At 34.7% G+C, this 10,537-nt stretch overlaps 1 protein-coding gene across 3 annotated transcripts; it reads left to right on the forward strand.

Moving 5' to 3' along the window:
* Nucleotides 1–330: 330 nt before the first annotated feature.
* Nucleotides 331–9,001, forward strand: LOC125658359 (uncharacterized). Of its 3 annotated transcripts, none has more exons than XM_048889601.2 (3): nucleotides 331–897; nucleotides 6,445–6,553; nucleotides 7,127–9,001. In XM_048889601.2, the coding sequence occupies exon 3, from the start codon at nucleotides 7,242–7,244 to the stop codon at nucleotides 8,118–8,120; it is 879 nt and encodes a 292-aa protein (XP_048745558.1). In that variant the 5' UTR covers nucleotides 331–897; nucleotides 6,445–6,553; nucleotides 7,127–7,241; the 3' UTR covers nucleotides 8,121–9,001. The 3 variants fall into 3 exon arrangements, with proteins under 3 accessions (XP_048745558.1, XP_056004411.1, XP_056004412.1); XM_056148436.1 differs by having other exon boundaries at nucleotides 377–908; XM_056148437.1 differs by lacking the exon at nucleotides 331–897 and adding an exon at nucleotides 3,891–5,605.
* The last annotated feature ends 1,536 nt before the right edge of the window (nucleotides 9,002–10,537 follow it).

The raw sequence follows: 10,537 nt of genomic DNA on the forward strand, positions 1-10,537 counted from the left end.
CTTATCTACAATGTAACTAGAAAATGTCCCCAGTGTTTTGAACTTCACTGAGAAATCACAGGAATTAATCACATTCCATAAATTGAGATAACATTACTTATATAAGCATATTAAATTCATTTTTTATTTTCATCAGTTTTAAAAAAAAAAAAAAATGTTTGTAGCAAGTGTTAACAACACTATCATCATATTTCTACATTCAGGAAATTTAAAAGAAACTAGCTAAATGTTATGCAATAAAATCAATGTTAAATGTACTCAACTTTTCCAAAAGTATATGTTGTTTTTAAGCATCACATCTAATCAAAATGAAAGTAAATAAAATATGTATGGATAAACTGCACATCAATGTCGTTCGCCCCTCTTAGTGACATTCATCATGAGAACCACTGTCTATATGAGGACCTTCATAGTGTTATCGGGGATTGTCACCGGATACCTAAGGAACCTGGAGTAGATAGTCCACCACATGCTATCATTTAAAGTTCAGAAATGGGTCAGATATCTCTCTACAAGGATCAATACACGAAGAGAGAAGACGAGATTTTACGCCGTAGAACACTTTAAAGATCGTCGATTGACTCCGTTATGCAAGATCGGACGCTTTCACTTAACTTTTAAAGTTTGTCTCAAACAGAGGTGTGTATATTTATAAATCGACTGAAAAAATTGATAAATGTGTTTAACTTAGCGAGAAGAAACCACGGTTTATAAGAGCAGTACTATATCCGACGCGTGAGTTTGGACACGTGCAAGTTGTCTTCCTGAAAGAGGTACACGAAGGACTACGATTGTGGAAAAAACCAACAAACTTTAAAATACAAACAGATGTGAAAACAAAGTACTGGGTTTACGGAATCATGGGGAAATCTACACGGAAAGATTTACCTTCGCCAGGTGAGTTTTCGGTGGGCCTTATCTTCTAAACGTTTTCCAATTACACGTAAATATCGGTTTACAAATCACATGGGATCTGACAAGTGCTATAGAACATTCTGAAAAGTTGAACTGATATTGTAAATAGATCAAGCAAATATTTTGTGTTTTGTACTTTCCTAATTGGTGCTATGTTCCCTGTGTCACCTGTATATTTTAGACAGCGATACCCTCAATCAAATCGTAATTCTAGAAGGAAATTTGAATTTCTGCACTCTGTAAAGAGACTATATTCCTTTATCTAATTAAACATTTTACAAATTGATTAAATGAAGTAAAATGGATTCATTTTTTTTTAATGATAATTAGACCCCCTTCCCCAAGAAGATTGCATGAAACGAGCGAATAGAGCGATAATTATTACTTATATTTAATTCATGGTGGACATCAATGAATGCCATGTCCAAGCAATAACTCCTATCTAGATTTAAAAGGGAATGGGAATTTAGTATAAAAAATTTACATGGTTTATTGAAACATATCTGTGTACATGAATGCCTATTGCCCAATCAGCTACTCATTTTAACATAGCTAAAAATGAGTTTGTAAACGATACGGAATTGGTATTTAATGGAAATGAAATAAAACCAGACGAAATAGAAACAGTTTTTTTTTTTGCATTGTATTGAAATTCTCATCGATAATATGAATCTATTTAAGGTATTGAATTTCAATAATCTCGTCGATTTCAATAGTGTTAAATAAATATTGCCTCTTGTCACAACACCGTCCCAAGTACATTTAAATAACAATCTAAGTTATAGAATAGACAAACCGCGCGGTCTTGAGACACGTGCATACACGGACACCGGTATATATAATTATGAATTTCGGCTTTATAATGATTCTGATTAAGACCGTAGAGAGATATCAAGCCAATAAAAATAGAAAATAGCACAATGCATTCTACGATGAAATAATGCATAGCATTATCAAATTCAAGCCAGCGTTTAGAAAAAAAAATTATTTTTTTTTTTGTAAAGATGTGTATCTATACTGTATATGAACATTTAGCCTCCGCGACGTGTGGTGGAAGATTTAAACATGGCAACAGCGCCGGATAATTGAATTTTTAAAACCAAATAAAAGGAAGTAATATAAATATTTGAAAGGATTAATTTTCATAATGCACTCCTTTATATTTAAAAAAAAAACAAACTTGAACGAGTTTAAAGGTTTTTTTTTTTTAACAGATCTATTTGAAAAGATAGAAATAGCATAAAAATCCGAACAGTTGAACTCCATCCATTCCTTCTGATCTTACATGGTATATTTTCGTATACGGCTTTTTACTATGTTACAAGATAGCTGCATGGGTCTGTTCATGTCATCAGCTGTTACCGTGTACTTTAGTGAATAATACAGGTGTATGTTTACTCTTATTCCAAATTGCTTAAGCTTGATTGTTGAATGCCTGTATCATATGTTCACCCATGCTCAAGACCACGTATTGATTTGTTCGATTCCTGTGAACTTTTCCTGTGTGTTAGATAGTTTTGACAGCTATCATTTCAAACTCGTCCAAAGAATAAACATCTCTGTATTTCACTTAATTCAACGGTGCTTTAAAACTGATTAAAAATCGATTTAGTGATGAACTGTTGGGCGCTTATTGGTGTCGGTCTATTCCCAAATCACTCTCCATTATGATGTTTTAATTGATTGCGAAGAGTTAAAGTAAAATTCACTCACCCACCCCCGCTGTTTTAGAGGGAACTTTTATGACAGCTCATTCATTTTTGATATAATTCGTATTCTATTTATAGTATACCGTTTCCCTCACTCGGTGTAAATAGATCCAGTTTTCTCTGTTAAAGACTTTCATCCTTTGATTTTCTTAATTTGGGGGTACAATGTATCACTTATAAGACAGAACCCCTCATTGATCGGTGACATACCACGAGTGTGACCGGTCAACAGGAGGTGTTTACTACTCTTAGACACCTGATCTCACTCCTCCAGGGGTCCGTCTTTACCCCTCTCTTAAATTTGTATTCTTTGTGGGATTTATGAGATTGATTACATTTCGTTATCCTCACTTGTTCATAACTACAACCATTATATTGATGGACCAGTAACTCCTTTTTGACAAACACATGCGACTTATAATCTGGTTTGCACATTTTATGAGCGACTTCTTTCCTATTTTTACTGCAAGGTCCTTTATAAACTCTAATCAAGATATTACATTTGAGTTATGCTTAAGACACGATGTAGATACGATATCGACAAGCCAAACATGATATCGTACCGATATCAATAAGCACCACTCTAATAATCACATACCTTTACTGACGATATCGTGTCGATATCGAATCATGATCGGTTTGGTAATGGTTGTATGAGGATTAATACAGGATTGAATTTTCTTCCTGTCGATATCGAAATACGATCGATTTTCTTAATGTAGTGTTAGAACTGAAATAGAAAAAAAAATTCTCTTGCCGTCGATATCGAATCATGATCGATTTTGTAATGGTTGTATGAGGACTGAAATAGGTTTGATTTCTCTTCCTGTCGATATTGATGATATCGTGTCGATGTCGAGTCACGATCGTTTTAAACACAGTGTTAAAACTGAAATAAAAATGATTTCTCTTTCTATCGATATCAAATCATGATCGTTTTTGTAATGGTTGTATGAGGAGAAAAATAGATATGTCCAAGATCTAAGCAAGTTCTTTTCATGGTGAATTGTACTGTTTTAACATGGCATCTATAGAGACAGAAGATGAATTGTGCTGTTTTAACATGACATGTATACAGACAGAAGAAGAAATGACTCAGGGTTGGTTGATTGTACTGTTTTAACATGACATCTATAGAGACAGAAGATGAATTGTACTGTTTTAACATGACATCTATACAGACAGAAGATGAAATGACTCAGGGCTGGTTGATTGTACTGTTTTAACATGACATCTATAGAGACAGAAGATGAATTGTACTGTTTTAACATGACATCTATACAGACAGAAGATGAAATGACTCAGGGCTGGTTGATTGTACTGTTTTAACATGACATCTATAGAGACAGAAGATGAAATGACCCAGGGCTGGTTGATTGGACTTTGTAAATCCATTTAAGATCTTTGAAATATATTGAGACTCGTGATACCGTAATACCTTGGCATGTGATTCGTCAACTTGCATTTTACTGTTTAAAGCTGACATGAATTCGTGAATATACTAGAATTCTCTATCTCTGCTTAACCGACATCTTAGCTGAGTATGCTATTATATATCGGGTTTACATGGCATACATGCACCGGTATAAGGGGGTGAGCTTTACTATGCTTCACTTCAATGTTTACGATTTACTTGTACGGATAGCCCCGACAGGTACGCGTGCATGTATTGTAGAAGGAAATAAAACCACGTTTTAAAATTTCATGTAGTGCTCAAATTACGATACAAGTTTCGTAAATTAGTAAAACATTCTATAATTTTCTTTATATACATATACGTGGACGCATGCATATGCACTAAACATGTCAAAATTATGAAATAAAGGCGGAAAAATCAAATACCAATTAATCATTTCTAGAGTGGAATAAGCACAGTATATATTTTTCATATTCATATTCACATTCAGATATGCATAGATAGAAATGATATACATGGTATGCTTGGATCGAAAATGCATCGAATTCGGACAATTGTTTTTGCTATCTAGTAGTTCTGTAACAAACCAGAGGTTTCAGTACTTTTTAATGTATCGAAAAAAAAAAATTCCCTTTCTTATAAATCCATGTACAAAATGATAAACTCAGTGCATCTGCATCCCTACAGTAAACACTTGGTCACTCCGTTATACAGACTGTGGCATACTTTGCCCGGGACCCGCGGGTGTGTTAAAACAAGGGAAGGAGGTCTCTGAACATGGATGTTGTATTGTATAAGTAAAGTATAGGAGTAAAGTAGAGCTGTGTGTGTGTGTGTGGAATTTAGAGCAATGAGTAATCCAGCATCATTAAAATGAACCTTTTGTATCTAAGATTATAATTCAAAACATCCCATCCAAAAAAAAGATCATACCATTCGCGCCAAGTGCATGAATGTACCTATATACAATAAGTTGGTATTGAGATTACAAAAATATAATCCACGAAATTTCCATGGTTGATACACATTCTTACACATCATTATACAACCTCATATAAAATATTCATTGATGGAATATCTATAGAATTGTGCGGCGTTTGTATAGTATATTTCATCATTTATCTAATTATGTTTTACGATGTGACCGTTGAGACGAGTGAAGACCCATGACATTATGCAACACGAGTTCATACATTTACAAAAACAAAAAAAAAACAAAAAAAATCCGCCCTATTTTCATTTATCGCGGCAAACATCACACAGTCGAATGTAAACAGAGCATTATGACGTCATATCAGCTACGATGTTGTTTTTCTTCCTTCCAAACCAATCAATAACAAAATGTACGAAGGTAGGAGAAATATTGTCTGGAATTTAGAAACGTTTGTGGTACTTTCTAAACAATTTATTTGTTTTATTTACGGAGTTGTCGATGAAGTATACTGCAGTGACGGCGATATTTTTCCAGGAACATTGTGGGTGGTCCCCATCATTTTTAGCAGATGAAGAGCAAATCACGTGACTCACATGTGTAATCATTGGAGCGAGCTCATCGCTTCTATTAGTAATGTACATTTTCTGTTAATAATATACTGTAATTGTCTATTTGTATTTTATATTCCGTTACTCATATTGTAATGTATTATAACATATCAGGATATAGGACCCACGGCGGATGTGACCGTTCGACAGGGGATGCTTACTCCTCCTAGGCACCTGATCCCACCTCTGGTGTGTCCGGGGGTCCGTGTTTACCCATCTATCTATTTTGTATTGCTTTTAGGAGTTAATAATTATCCGCATTAGAGCAACCCCAGATATCCAGATAATCACTCAGATGACGTAACAATCACATTTGGGGTATATATTGATAGAGTAAAACAGGCCACGCGAAAGAAATGTGACTGATAAACTGAGAAATGTGAACACCTTTAAAATTTCATGTCAGCTTTAACTAATCTATGCTTTATAATTTTATTGTTTATGTATCGTACTTCGGATTGGTCATGGAATGAAATGACTTTTTATACATATACACTATACATGTATCAACGTAGGGGTACAGAAAACTGTATTGAGGGGCTGGGTAATTAAAAAATCCTCCGTAATTTGTAACATTCGGAGAGACCCATATTGAACTATTCTTATATCACCAACCTCTATAAGATATATTTAGCCGTTCTGTAGATAATGGCTGAATTCTTGCAATTGATACCAAAGAATGCGGGGCTAAGTATTGTTTAGTTTATCAGTTGTTGAACAGAAAGGGTCTAAGTGAGAAAGTTCTCAGGTGTAACAAAGTAGTACCTTGATCAGGTCAATGACTATAAAGAACAATGTGTGGATCGTCTCCAGGTTTTTTTTCTACCCCGACATTTGATACTAGATTTGTTTTGTTTTTAGGACTGTAACACTGTTAATCGCTTTTGAAACTGGCGCTAACAGCAACCTACTTGACTATGACGAAAACAAGGTGCCAATTAGTTTTATGATTAACAGATATGTAATTAAGGTAAGTTTTCTCAATTTGGTATGTGAAGAGAGTTTTTTTTTTTATTTCTAAAGCATTCTCCATATTTTTTTTAACTTTACACTTTTAACAGGAAATTTATCTTCCATGTTCAAGGTTAAAGTATGCCGAATGTCTGTATGCTTTAAATAGTGTTCATTTTTACGATTGAGGAAAAATAAAGATTCATTAATGTCAAAGTTCATACATGTATAGCTACACATGTATTATATCGCTTAAATTAATTACGAAAACGCAAAACATTTTAATCAAAAATATATCTTCATATACACATTATATTTAGCTCTAAAACTTCATAGTTATTTCGGATTTCAAACATTTCGGTTGAGCATGACTGAAGAGACATTATTTGTCGAAATGCGCATCTGGTACATCAAAATTGGTACCGTATAAGTTTTACATATGGTGATAAAATCAGAAATCACACACGAGACGCGTTCACAAAGAAAAATACAGATGTTATATATATATATATATATATATATATATATATATATATATATATATATATATATATATATATTGATTACTAACAGTGTTTGTTTTATATATCAGGTCTTCATAAACTTTGGAAACTTTTGAAGAACTTTACACAAGGTGTGGGAAATAACGCTCTAGAACACACCAGACACCTCCTTCGGAGCGATGTCCATCGTTTTATCCCGAGTATATGACCATTTACCACGACTCCATGTTTCACGGAGAACCAAAGCGGGAGAACACAGCGCCTGGAACAAGAATCGTTCACCAGCCCGTTCTTGATGGTCGAATGCGAAATCGTCACTCCAGTAATCTCGAACACAGGCAACGTCTGCATTCTGATAATGAAGTCTCCCAGCTTGAAACGTCTCATAACTTTCTACTGCCGCTCAGTAAACGAGATTTCTACACGAGAAAGGACACGGCTCGTAAGAATCTATTAGGGTATCTTTACACACGTCAACCTGTACTTCATAGAAGTTACTCCTTCATAGCTGGCGAGAAACCCATTAACGAACCAGGTCTTCCTAAAATCGCGTCTTTTTCTCGCGAAAAGACAAATTTGGATGTGAGTAAATCCAAAACTCGAAGCAATGAAATGACTCAGCATGAAATGAACGTTCGTCAAGCGAAAGCTGGGAAAGTTCGTGAATTTTTAAAATCAGGAAGTACGAGATCAGTCACTAGTGTAAGGAAGGATGACGCGAGTCCCCAAAGATCACGGACTAACAGCAACAAGATGACTTTACCGGATATCAATGAGGATTTGAACAACAATGAAAAATATGTGGATGACGCGTACTCAGATAATGAATCGTGGGACAAACCCCGAGGAGGGGACAAACTGCTTTCTTTTGTGCCATCTAGGTTCGTTGGTCACGAATTCAAAGTATTCTCCTCAAAGCATAGACCCATAACGCCAAACTTATTGAAAAAGTTAGATAAATTAAAGCTTCCTAATCGAACACGAACGCAGGAATGGGTCAAAATGCTACCTTCAGATACTAGAGCCCACATAGGGGAATCCCGTATTAATGCGCAGTATGTCCCAGAAGATCTAAATGAATAATGTACGTGTATCCAGTCATTGCTCGAACTCGTTTATTTGTTATGATTTTGAAATGTCATGAGAAATGAGAACTAGAAATATATTTAATGCGTTAACGGCTGTTCTTCTAAACGAAAGAGCGTGTTACAGCAACATCATTTTGCAGTGTTGAATGATTTTTTTTTTATTTCTTTGAAAAACCATCGATTTCTATGTTCAAATATTGTTAAGAAATTGAAAGCTTAGTTTCTCCACAGCCTATTCCTATTTTCGAATATGGTGACATAATACATTAGATTCTTTAGGAACAGGATTTTAAAAAAAAATGAATACACAAATAAACAGAATAACAAAATAGAATTTATGAAATGTCAACTTTCAATTTTTTTTTTTAGATAAAAAAAATAAAAATAATAGGCCGCAAATGACCTTAGTTATAAATCACGTAATTTATATGTAAAGTTTTGATATGATAATCAGTATAAATCAAGATTTTATTGCAGTCAACACAAGCGCGACTTTTTTTCTGAGCCCAGTCGGTTTTAAAGAATATAGAGTTCTGGTCATGTTAAAAACAATGGCGGAAAACGCACGTGTTATTTGACGTTCTAAATTGTAACTTCACGATTCCTGATATCATAATGTTTATCCTACCTCTTCAGTTGCACATCTATATACACTTTTGTGATTTATGTTGTTAGAATTGCAACCAGAACTGGAGTCATAATAGACACCGTTAATAGACTTGTTTTCTGTGTAATTCATTCGACGCAGAAAATAAACCGTGTAAATGATGACCCATCAACCCCCACAAGTGTGTTTTGTAAAATGTAAATGGATGGTAATAATCTAATAATATGACATGTATTTGAATGGAAAGAATATAAAAACATGTTTTATCAGCAGACTTCACTATTATGTTTCTGGACAAATGAGAGAGAAATATATATAATCTTCTCTTCTGAATGTGAGAGAAATATATATAATCTTCTGTTCTAAATGGACATAAGCTAATTGTTCATGTACATATCATAAGTTTTCACATGTAAATCTAATGCGGATGTTGAAATGCCATCAGTGTACTTGTATTCTTTCTACCAGCAAGTCAAACCAACTCGAATACTTTAAAGGATGCAGACTGTTGCCTTTAACCCTAAATATTCAACTCCGAAATAAAAGTTTCCAATTGTTTAGTGGCTAACGATTCAGTGACAACAATAAGTGGAACTAGTGTGTTGTATCCGGGTCATTAGACGTGCCGGAAGTTGATTGTGCAACTGTCGTCAGATTCTTCTGCTAATAACATATTACCTCTGACTCATTATGAAATTCTGCTGTATTCCACTACAAAAGGTATGGCCTAATTACCAACGATACCGACCTGGCTAATTTATTTTGATCTGGGTCATGACACATATCCTTACGATAAAGTAAAGACTAGACATTTTGACATCATAGACAATTGCTTCTTCAACAAAAATGGAAAAAGGAAATATTCATATCTAATGATCAGTCATCCAAAAAACTATTTTCTTAAACACCACTCTGATTCCACGCACAAGTACATGTACTCTGAAGTTGAAATTCAAAATATGCTGAAGTTCCTCAATAACAATATCTTCGTAGTCTTTGGTGATCAGGTCTTCCAACATTTTGTTGGAATTCCTATGGGTACAAATTATGCTCCTTTGTGGGCTGACCTGTTTTTCATATTCTTATTCAAAAACCTCTACGTGAGAAGAAAAAAAATCTCTTGCTGTGGCCTTCAACTTGACATTCAGATGTATCGACGACGTTTATCTATCATAATAATTTTCATTCATACGTCGATTCGATATATCCCTGTGAACTTGAATTAACGGACACTACAGAGTATTCCGCGTCTGCTTCCTACTAAGATATTTTAATGAAAATGGATATTAACGATAAGCAACAACTCAACTTTATGAAAAGGGGATGAGTCCAGCTTGTCCAACGTCAACTTCCCATACCTATATAACAATATTCCATTATCACCTGCATACGGCGTTAAAATACCTGAACTGATTTAATACACAAGAATCTGTTCTGTGTATGATCATTTTTTTTTAAATTGAGGCAGGCTACTTAAAAGGCAGTTGAAGTTACAGAGATTTCAATTGTCTCGTTTTAAGGCAGCATTTCGCAACTCTATGGTAGTTATAACGATCTAATTTGCCAATACAACCTGTCGTTGAGTGAAATGCTGCCTGACGTGTTTCATACCGGTTGTTAAGCCGTTCATGGCACACTGATTCTGACTACGGGTTACTCCGTTTACCTGATCAAGATATAGTGCTCAGTTCGGATGTGAACGGTCGACTGGAGATGCTTATTCCTCTTAGGCACCCGATCGCACCTCTGGTATATCCAGGGGTCCGTGTTTGCTCAACTCTCTATTTTGTATTTATTATAGGAGT

The sequence above is a fragment of the Ostrea edulis genome, chromosome 9 (assembly GCF_947568905.1).
Source record: "Ostrea edulis chromosome 9, xbOstEdul1.1, whole genome shotgun sequence".
Classification (NCBI taxonomy): domain Eukaryota; kingdom Metazoa; phylum Mollusca; class Bivalvia; order Ostreida; family Ostreidae; genus Ostrea; species Ostrea edulis.

Bases quoted from the DNA above. Each gene is read 5' to 3' on its own strand.
- LOC125658359 (XM_048889601.2), top strand. From the start codon at position 7,242: ATGACCATTTACCACGACTCCATGTTTCACGGAGAACCAAAGCGGGAG.